The 11,118-nt window shown below is 37.1% G+C and overlaps 1 protein-coding gene and 1 long non-coding RNA gene across 2 annotated transcripts in view; both read left to right on the forward strand.

Moving 5' to 3' along the window:
* Positions 1-167: 167 nt before the first annotated feature.
* On the forward strand, positions 168-2,208 carry LOC113465682. Its single transcript, XR_003390307.1, has 3 exons — positions 168-341; positions 782-895; positions 2,111-2,208. It is a non-coding gene; the product is annotated as an uncharacterized LOC113465682 (long non-coding RNA).
* Positions 2,209-8,559: 6,351 nt separating this feature from the next.
* The window catches only part of LOC103505000 (monoacylglycerol lipase ABHD12), a 9,950-nt gene continuing 7,391 nt past the window's right edge, over positions 8,560-11,118 (forward strand). Inside the window, exon 1 of the mRNA XM_026820404.1 lies at positions 8,560-9,081. Coding sequence (XP_026676205.1) covers positions 8,963-9,081 — 119 coding nt within the window. The 5' untranslated portion in view covers positions 8,560-8,962. The remainder of the gene's footprint in view (positions 9,082-11,118) is intronic.

The following is an 11,118-nucleotide window of genomic DNA, read 5'->3' on the forward strand; positions in this document are numbered from 1 at the left end:
AACCAGCAATTATTCATGGAGCTAAGATTTTTCTTTAGATATTAAAAAATCTCGTCTTCTGTCATAAAACTTGAACATCATTGCCAGTTTGCCGGCAAGGGGAAATAGGGTAATCTTTTACATTTGGCAACAGTCTTGACTTATCAGTTCTTTTGTTTTTCAAAAAAACCAAACAAAAGAAAAAAGTTTTTTCTTTTTTTTCTAATAAGAAGAAAGAACTAAAGAAGTAATTTTCCTGAATCTAAAGCGATTAGAATTGTGTCAGCTAATCTATTATTAATCTGGTATCAAGGAGGAAGTTTTGAACCAGCAATTATTGATACATAGCCATCCAAATCAAGGTAAGAGAAAGAGAGGTGATAGACAACTTGGAATTTTCTTTCTACAACTCCCAGGTCCAATGAAAAATGCATTTGGAATTTTGGTGTGACATCTAAATGGATAATATTACCTACTGACATTCTATGAAAGCCAGCATTCCATGGTCAGACTTAGTTAACAGTAAGAGATTCTTACATAAGGGAATCCAGAAAAATGCATTTGGAATTTTGGTGTGACATCTAAATAGATAATATTACCTACTGACATTCTATGAAAGCCAGCATTCCATGGTCAGACTTAGTTAACAGTAAGAGATTCTTACATAAGGAAATCCCAAATTCACCCTTACTAGGGCTAAACACTATTTGCATAGTTATGATAATGCTACCTACAATACTGGCATATATCCTACCCAAAGGCCATCAATCAAAACCATTTTATCTTTATTGATTGGTTCCAGATACATTGATTCTGTGTGCATGGTTTCCCCATTATTTTGTGCTGTCTTGTGATTTGTCCTGATGTCAATATTCACTGTATCTCGAGGTTTAAGACGCAAACTGCTCAATCAAAGGTGACTTTTAATATTATTTAAAGATATCTTTGGAAGAAGAGCCATTTTTGGAATTGGCCCTTTTTTCAAAAAGCACATTTTTGAATCTGTCATTTTGTTCTATTTTTCAAACAGCCTTTCTAATCTTCCAATCTTGTATCTATCTGCTGATTTTTTTTTTTCTTTAGAAAGTGGTCCTTCTAAAAACCTATTTCCCCCCTTGTTATAACTATGTAAATGCAGTTTCTTTTGTGTTGTTATGTCACAACTTTGGTGCTCACTGCAGCAGTGTAAGATTTTCCCAATATCTCAATAATCCTAAAATCCAATGTTTACCTACCATGCTGGCACCGGTCGCTATGTGCATTTATATGTCATAGTTCTTTAGAAAGTGGTCCTTCTAAAAACCCATTTCCCCTCTTGTTATAACTATGTAAATGCAGTTTCTTTGTGTTATTATGTCACAACTTTGGTGTTCACTGCAGCAGTCTAGGATTTTCCCAATATCTCAATAATCCTAAAATCCAATGTTTACCTACCATGCTGGCACCGGTCGCTATGTGTATTTATATGTCATAGTTACTCATTTTCCTCACAAAGCTGAGTGGGCCCCACAACAGCCAGTCATGGGATCAATCATTTGTATGACACAAATTTCTTGACCCCACCAGGAATTGAACCCAGGTCTCCCACGTGCAAGGTGAGCGCAGTGACCACTATGCCATGGGAGCTGATTTGTTATAACCAGATTTGTTTGAAATGGGAAATGGTTTAGATCAACTTCAAACTGAGCATACTTTAAATAGTGAGCACCATGTATTTTTAGTACAGGATGGTCACCCATCCAGATACCAACCATACAACTTGCTGCTTAACTTTAATGAATTGTTGAGAACTTATGTAGGTACCTATGTTATTGAGCCTTTAACTTAGGAGTTCACATTGAGTAATGAACAAGCACACAACTAGAAAACCACAGATGTCTCACTAGAAAGGGTCAGGCTTACCACACAAAGGTCTCTAAACTTAGAAACCTTCTTTAATCCAAGTAAAACTTATCTAGTCCTAGCAAAGAGTTTGTACAGTCATTTTATCTATCCTAATATACCCACATATTGTACATCAATTTATTACTGAACTCTAATCAATTCGATAATACTCTCTACACAAGGGTGAATGTCCTCCACACATTTATTACCTTTTATATCACTGAATCACTGAATGTCTGGGTTGTAGATTGAGGCTCTAGAATGTTATCAAGGAGAGAAGCATGGTTGTATGATAAAACACTTTGATTGTAGTTCAATGTCAATTGAGTTGTCCCCTTGTTCTGGTGATAATACTCTCTACACAAGGGTGAATGTCCTTTACACATTTATTACCTTTTATATCACTGAATGTCTGGGTTGTAGATTGAGGTTCTTAGAATGTTATCAAGGAGAGAAGCATGGTTGTATGATAAAACACTTTGATTGTAGTTCAATGTCAATTGAGTTGTCCCCTTGTTCTGGAACATATGGTGAACAATTAGTGGACTGGTTGTCTATTGCATAAATATTGACATTAATTAGGTAGGTACCTAGTGTTTTATCCATATTTGTTGGTAAGTAGTGGTGTCTTATTTTCTTTTTTTGTGAAATTGCCAAAATATAGAGGCCTGTGTGTGGGTCCTTTTTTCAAGTGAGTACTTGAGTTCACTGAGCTGCTACTTGTTCTTTCTTCTAATCTTTGCAACATGTTGTCCACAAGGAGATTAAGGACATAAAAACTCTTTGTTCTTTGTTTGTCAAACACAAAGACTATTGTGTGAATCATATAGCATGTTAGTTGTTAGGTACATTATGTTGAAGGTATTTATCATGTTTATTTTACAGAACAAACTTTTATGAGTATGGTAAATACAAGTATACAAGAAGAGAATCTAAACAGTCAGCCAGAATTGTTAAAAAAGTAATTCCCATTACAAATTACAAAATACAATTACATGTAATTGCAATTGAGATCACAATTACAATTACATTCAAATGTAATTGTAATTGCAACTACAATAACTTTTGAGAGTAATTGGAATTGGGTCCATCAATTACCAATCACATTAAATGTAATTGTAATTGCAATTACAATTACATCAGGAAGTAATTAGGAATTGGAAGGTCCATTTACTAATTACATCTGAAAGTCACCCTAGCCTGAATGTTTAAGCAATCTACTACTTTTGTTTACTTGAGAATTATTTACATTTACAAACATTTTGTGCAATTATTTGTTTATATAATAAACAGATCACACTCTATTACTTTACTTGGTTTCCAGTAGGTACCTTTATCCATTATTGTAAATCATTGGTTGCATACAGTCCAATCCAGTTTAAGATAGAGAGGTATCTATGACCAATTGACATTGTAAATAATTCTTTTGTGAGATGAAAAGAAATTATTAATGATTAGTAGGACAGAAAGGTGGGCATTTATATCTTAGTGAAATCATTTTTTTTTTTTTTTTTTTTTTTTTTTTTTTTTTTGCCTTTTTTTTTAATCCCAATTTTAATTAAAAATTTTTTTAACTTTTTTTTTTTTTTTGCTAGCCTTTTATTGTAATGCCAATTGTAATTAAACATCTATTTAACCAATTGATTTTGAAAAGTTGTTTGTATCTGTGTGTTTTCTATAGGACATAAAATCCTAAACTTGGTTCTGCCCTACTTGACCGTACAACCCCAACTTGTTTTTCCCTAGAACCCAGACCTTTGTGTGGTAACCAAGATGCAAGATCTTTTGATGATATTGTGCGCTGTCTTTGTACTATTAACATGTGTTGTCTTTTGGTATGCTGTTAGTTTTTTGTAAGTAAACCATCTCAATTTCAAATTTTACCTAACTACTACCTTACTACCTTTTTTTTTAGCTTGCTTTGATAATATTATGCACCTATACCTATGTACCTATAGACACCCACTATTTTATAATTATTATTTTATTTTTGCTGTAGAATAATCCTCTGCCTGTAGATACCCAGTATTTTTTCTTTTTTGCTTGGGCATGCTTAACAGCTTTTATTATTATTATTATTTTAATTTTTGCTGTAGAATAAATCTGTTTTACTATTCAAGGGGTGTGACTGCATAAATCTTCTGTGGGTAATGGAATGGGGAAACTTTTGCATGCTACCCTAAGTACACATTGTCCCATGCACTAGTGTAAAACACTTACTTCTCAGGTGTTCAGTCTCATGTTGACTCTGGTCCTTTTTATTTTCTATTACTAATGTATAGCAGAGCTCTACTAGTAATGAGAAAGTATTTTAATCGGTCCAAATTTTCAAAATTGGGAAATGGTTGGGAATTTGTATCCTTTTTTTTTTTTTTTAATAATAGAAAAAGCATTGCGCGCGGAATTGTGATAGTAATGACCCATTGTTGACTCTAACAGGCAAGTTTCCTCTATGTAGGATTGTACGTACAGCCAAAGCATGTCAAGGTCAAAGTGAGAAGTCCCTAATGTCCCTAACCAGTGGTCATTCATCGGTATAGGGAACCTCCCACAGGCTAGAACTGTGACATTACTTTTAATCGTATTATCCATATCCAATATCCATGTAGGTGGTCACATTGTGTATTGAATTATTTCATCAATGAAAATAAGACAATGCAACACCTTCATTTAAGGTGCCTGTTTAATAGCGGAACTTTGGACCTGAACAGCGGCCGAACTGGACCTTCTCGAAAGCCAACCTAGGGACATTTTTTGATCTGTATCAATATATCGAATCTATCTGTCAAGTTTGAGCGACTTGGGCCGAAATCTAAAGTCCTGAGGCATGCGAACTCTTTCTGAGCCTTTTCCACGGTAGGTATAGCCCTAAATAGCGAACTTTGAACCTGAATAACGGCTGAACCGTACCTTCTGGAAAGCCAGCCCAGGGGATTTTCTGTGAAGTTTGAGCGACTTAGGCCGAAATCGGAAGTCCTGAAAAATGCGAATTCTTTTTGAGCTTTTTTAAGATTATGGCCGTAATTAGCGGACGAACCGGTTATTTCTCGACACTCGACCAAGGACACTTTTGATTTACATAAATTATCAAATCTCTCAGTCAAGTTTGAGCGATTTGGGCCGTAATCTAATTTCAGTGAAGTTTTCAAGTTTCAATCTATACTGGGAATTGAACCAAGAACTCCCTTGAAAACAAAGACATGACTTATGAAGTTATGACTGTAATAATGATAAATATCGTATGATGTAGGTCTTAATTGTAAAATATTATCATATTACTCCGAGCAATGCTTAAGTATACGGGGTCTGACAGGTGAATTGAACCAATTTAAAGTATGACTTGCCATCAAATGAGAGTAGGTTAGATTAAACCAAGAGTCGAGGGGGACAGATTAGATTTGTAACGGTTTGGAACATTTCCCAATATTGAAATTCCTTGTGAAAACATACAAGGACTGATGATTCATTTGCATATTATTTTGTAGCAATGTAGCATATACTCATATAGCGTTCATACGGTGCACGGGGTGCACCTAATATACCTAGGTGATTCTTTTTGTTTGTTTACACTTCAAACAAAGGAAATTTAGCATACAAGTAGAATATAATGTACCCCGCTTACACTAATAGAATAGATTGAAAAAAAAGTCTCATTCTGGCAGTATGGCTGGCAAAAAAAAAAAAAAAAAAAAAAAAAAAAAAGGCTAGTTATAACAATAGCAACACCAGCAGCAGTAGTGCAGTAAATTTCGAGACTAGGCGAAAAATTCTCGTCTCGCCGTGGATAATACCTGCGTATACCATTGATGTGCACAAGTGTGATCACTACACAAGTATACATACACTATACACAGTAGGGGAAACTTCCGAGCTTCCGACCTTAGTGCAGTATCTATTGTGCCTAGCACATTTTCCTTCGCGAGTGAAAGAGTACGCACAGTAGGGGAAACTTCCGAGCTTCCGACCTTAGTGCAGTATCTATTGTGCCTAGCACATTTTCCTTCGCGAGTGAAAGAGTACGTAGGTGAGCTTGGCCTCTGACACCCTGGGTCAAGTGATGCTCATTTCTCATTACAGAATCTACTGGTCATGCCTAGAACATTAAAGTCACGTTGCTGGTCAGCTGGTCACATGTAACACATAACAAAGATTTCCTCAAAATGTAGATTTTGTAGGTAACTTAGCTGGTATTAATAATATCTACGTGTCTGCTTCTAAAGATCACCTTCAAAGTGATGGAAATATGAGATTAATAGTTATATCATAGATATTTTGTAGTCCGTCAAGACAATCTTTTTGTACACCTGTTATGTTGTATAACATTACAGGTAAATTGGTAACATGGGTAAGTTTCAATTCCGTAGAGACTGTAGATAGTAGTATGCTGGGATTAGCACGTAGAACTAATAGTCAGGACCGTATTTATGGGGAGCGAGGGCCCCCCTGCCGAGCTTGATTTTTCTCCTTTATTGTAGGCTAGATCTTATAACAGGGTTGTCCAACCTTTGCGCACCCGAGGGCCACAAGAGACCAAGGTAGAGAGTTGGCGGGCCGCAAAGTTAAAAATTCAACTCACAGGTGGGGCCTTCTACACGGGCCTTTGCAGGCTTTCGCGGGCCGCAGAAATCATTGGGCCGCGGGTTGGACAACCCTGTCTTAGAACATCCACCCCCGGTACATCACTCTAGCTTTGGGCTTCACATAATCGTATACCAACCCGGTAATTCTAGAGGACTGAACGTTCGGTTCTGAAGTATAGCTTCAATATTGATTCTGTGTTGTTTGGAATCAGTAGTGTCTGAGGCAGAGTTGACTGCGTGTTTGTTTACCTAATAAATAAAAAATCATGCCGTCTGGTCATCACGCAATGGTTTAGCGTCCTTATCAGTGTTTTTCCTATTAATTAATAGGTACTAGGTATTTTGTAATTAAATAATTAATCGGTAGGAGGTATATTGGTTTCCCTTGGGTCTCTGGCTGCGGCAAGTTTAAAAATTTCCGGTTTCATATTGATTTTTTACTTTCCTTATCCTATAGGATGGAAAGTATTTTTTAAAACTCTGTTTTCCTAAATTCTTATTATTATATCATCTTTACCTTTAGTTTGCATAATAGCTTAAAGTAATCATCAGTGTGTCGCTTTTCTCGCGTGTGTCTCCGATTTTCTCAAGCATTTGTGTCCGATTTTGTCTAGACCTAGGGGAAGTTTTGTCATTTTCGAATATTTTTTGTTGACCAGAAATTTTTCAATAGGTTACCTACTGATAACATCAATCAATCAATCTGTCAGTCAACCAATCAATCAATAATACCCCGTTTAGAGCCTGTTTGGTCCGTATCGACATCCGTTATAGCAAATATTTATGCCAGGGATGGGGGAAATAATATGACGTATGCACTATGTAATACACCTGTGATTCTTATGATTTCTCAAATCAGTACAGAGTACTGATTGCCTGGTCGCCTGGTCATACCAGGTAGGTACTCTTGCTAGGTGCTGAGTTGTATTTGATTATGTATGTATAGTTACTCATTTTCCTCACGAAGCTGAGTGGGCCCCACAACAGCCAGTCATGGGATCAATCATTTGTATGACACAAATTTCTTGACCCCACTGGGAATTGAACCCAGGTCTCCCACGTGCAAGGTGAGTGCAGTGACCACTATGCCATGGGAGCTGATTTGTTATAACTAGATTTGTTTGAAATGGGAAATGGTTTAGATCAACTTCAAACTGGGCATACTTTAAATAGTGAGCACCATGTATGTTTAGTACAGGATGGTCACCCATCCAGATACCAACCATACAACTTGCTGCTTAACTTTAATGAATTGTTGAGAACTTATGTAGGTACCTATGTTATTGAGCCTTTAACTTAGGAGTTCACATTGAGTAATGAACAAGCATACAACTAGAAAACCACAGATGTCTCACTAGAAAGGGTCAGGCTTACCACACAAAGGTCTCTAAACTTAGAAACCCTCTTTAATCTAAGTAAAACTTATCTAGTCCTAGCAAAGAGTTTGTACAGTCATTTTATCTATCCTAATATACCCACATATTGTACATCAATTTATTACTTTGATTATGTAAAATTTTATTCAGTCAAACATGGCTGAACCAATGAGATTGTGAGATTTCGCTGTGTTTACATCCAAAGTGGAATTTCATTGGTTCAGCAATGAAATTTCACATAATCGTATACCAACCCGGTAATTCTAGAGGACTGAACGTTCGGTTCTGAAGTATAGCTTCAATATTGATTCTGTGTTGTTTGGAATCAGTAGTGTCTGAGGCAGTATCCAAAGCGGAATCTCATTGGTTCAGCAATGAAATTTCACATAATCGTATACCAACCCGGTATTATATTTATGTTGGTAATTCTAGAGGACTGAACGTTCGGTTCTGAAGTATAGCTTCAATATTGATTCTGTGTTGTTTTGAATCAGTAGTGTCTGAGGCAGAGTTGACTGCGTGTTTGTTTACCTAATAAATAAAAAATCATGCCGTCTGGTCATCACGCAATGGTTTAGCGTCCTTATCAGTGTTTTTCCTATTAATTAATACTAGGTATTTTGTAATTAAATAATTAATCGGTAGGAGGTATATTGGTTTCCCTTGGGTCTCTGGCTGCGGCAAGTTAAAAAATTTCCGGTTTCATATTGATTTTTACTTTTTTACTTTCCTTATCCTATAGGATGAAAAGTATTTTTTAAAACTCTGTTTTCCTAAATTCTTATTATTATTTTTATTTCATATTTACCTTTAGTTTGCATAATAGCTTAAACTTAAAGTAATCATCAGTGTGTCGCTTTTCTCGCGTGTGTCTCCCATTTTCTCAAGCATTTGTGTCCGATTCTGTCTAGACCTAGGGGAAGTTTTGTCATTTTCGAATATTTTTTGCTGACCAGAAATTTTTCAATAGGTTACCTACTGATAACATCAATCAATCAATCTGTCAGTCAACCAATCAATCAATAATAAAATGATACTCTCAGATTCATAAAATCCTAAACCAGTCTAGTGTTGAACGCTTGTTTTGGATTGAGACGGGACGAAGGAGGCAACTGGAGGTCCTGGAGCATATCTGTGGACAAAATGTCACGGAATTCCAGAAGTGACGAAACCAGGTTGCATTTTACCGACGTTTTTCAGCAGGAAGAACAGGATGAGATAGATTTCGGACCCAAACGAAGACGGCGAGGTTGTTGTGTCAGGTTTGTGATGAAAATTAATAACTAGTAGTTCAGTGAACCATAAGTTCTCATTAAGAAAAACGCAAACGAAGACGGCGAGGTTGTTGTGTCAGGTTTGTGATGAAAATTAATAACTAGTAGTTCAGTGAACCGTAAGTTCTCATTAAGAAAAATCTGGTCTGAACATCACACGACTTTCCTTATCCTATTAAATTATACCGAAAACCACCAAAAAGCGGTCAAAATACCGCCACCCGTTGCACCGATTTTAACCAAAAATTTCGTGTTGCATCCTTGCCACATTTGAGGGTTAAATGCCAAATTTCAAGTCGCTAGCTCTCTAGCTCTTCCCATGCTTGAGATATTTTGTTTACAGACAGACACACGGACCAATGGCTGAAACCTTGGATTCAGGGATCACAAAACGTGTTTTGTCACTAAAAACTGACCATCGAATATTTATTTTATTATAGGATAAGAAATTCCTTCTTATAGGATAACGGAAGTAAACAAGGATCTCTGTGGGACCCCCGAAGGAATATCATCTTTGGATACACTTGACCATCGAATATTTATTTTATCATAGGATAAGAAATTCCTTCTTATAGGATAACGGAAGTAAACAAGGATCTCTGTGGGACCCCCGAAGGAATATCATCTTTGGATACACCTACGTAACTTTGTACCTTGCAATAACTGCATCTGTATATCACTATACCTACATGTATGTAGAGGAAACTGCAAGATAATTAGGACTTCCCCGTGGTCAAACCTTGAATTTTTTTAGTTAAAATAAAATTTTATTTTTAAAATCAATCAGCCCATGATATTCTATGGCGTAACATTGAAAGACTTCAATGGCAATGCAATAATAAAACTATGTATTGTATTTTGGTTTCTTGCACGGCAGACTTGCAGGTAGACAGGCGTAGGAGTCGTAGGACAAATAATAGCATCTTTGAAGGGGTGTTATAACACCAGCAGCAGTAGTGCAGTAAATTTCGAGACTAGGCGAAAAATTCTCGTCTCGCCGTGGATAATACCTGCGTATACCATTGATGTGTAACATTGAAAGACTTCCATGGCAATGCAATAATAAAACTATGTAGGTATTGTATTTTGGTTTCTTGCACGGCAGACTTGCAGGTAAACAGGCGTAGGAGTCGTAGGACAAATAATAGCATCTTTGAAGGGGTGTTATAACTAGGCTTGCCAAATATCCAAAATGTCGATTCGGGACGCGAATCCGCGGACATAATTGCCAAATCCGCGAACATAATCGCAAAATCCGCGAACAAAATCGCCAAATCCGCGACCATAATCGCCAAATCCGCGAACAAAATCGCCAAATCCGCGAACATAATCGCGAAATCCGCGAACAGAATCGCGAAATCCGCGAACATAATCGCGAAACCCGCGAACATAATCGCCAAATTCGCGAACAAAATCGCCAAATTCGCGAACAAAATCGCCAAATCCGCGAACATAATCGCGAAATCCGCGAACAAAATCACCAAATCCGCGAACATAATCGCGAAATCCGCGAGCATAATCGTAAAATCCGCGAACAAAATCGCGAAATCCGCGAACATAATCTCCAAATCCGCGAACATAATCTCCAAATCCGCGAACAAAATTGCCAAATCCGCGAACATAATCACGAAATCCGCGAACATAATCGCGAAATCCGCGAACACATAATCGCGAAATCCGCGAACATAATCGCCAAATCCGCGAACATAATCGCGAAATCCGCGAACATAATCGCGAAATCCGCGAACATAATCACGAAATCCGCGAACATAATCGCGAAATCCGCGAAAAAAATCGAACAAAATCGCTAAATCCGCGAACATAATCGCGAAATCCGCGAACATAATCGGCAAATCCGCGAACATAATCGCCAAATCCGCGAACATAATCGCCAAATCCGCGAACATAATCGCCAAATCCGCGAATATAATCGCCAAATCCGCGAATATAATCGTCAAATCCGCGAACAAAATCGCGAAATCCGCGAACATAATCGCGAAATCCGCGAACATAATCGCCAAATCC

Source organism: Diaphorina citri, unplaced genomic scaffold, assembly GCF_000475195.1.
Source record: "Diaphorina citri unplaced genomic scaffold, Diaci psyllid genome assembly version 1.1 scaffold144, whole genome shotgun sequence".
NCBI classification, from domain to species: domain Eukaryota; kingdom Metazoa; phylum Arthropoda; class Insecta; order Hemiptera; family Psyllidae; genus Diaphorina; species Diaphorina citri.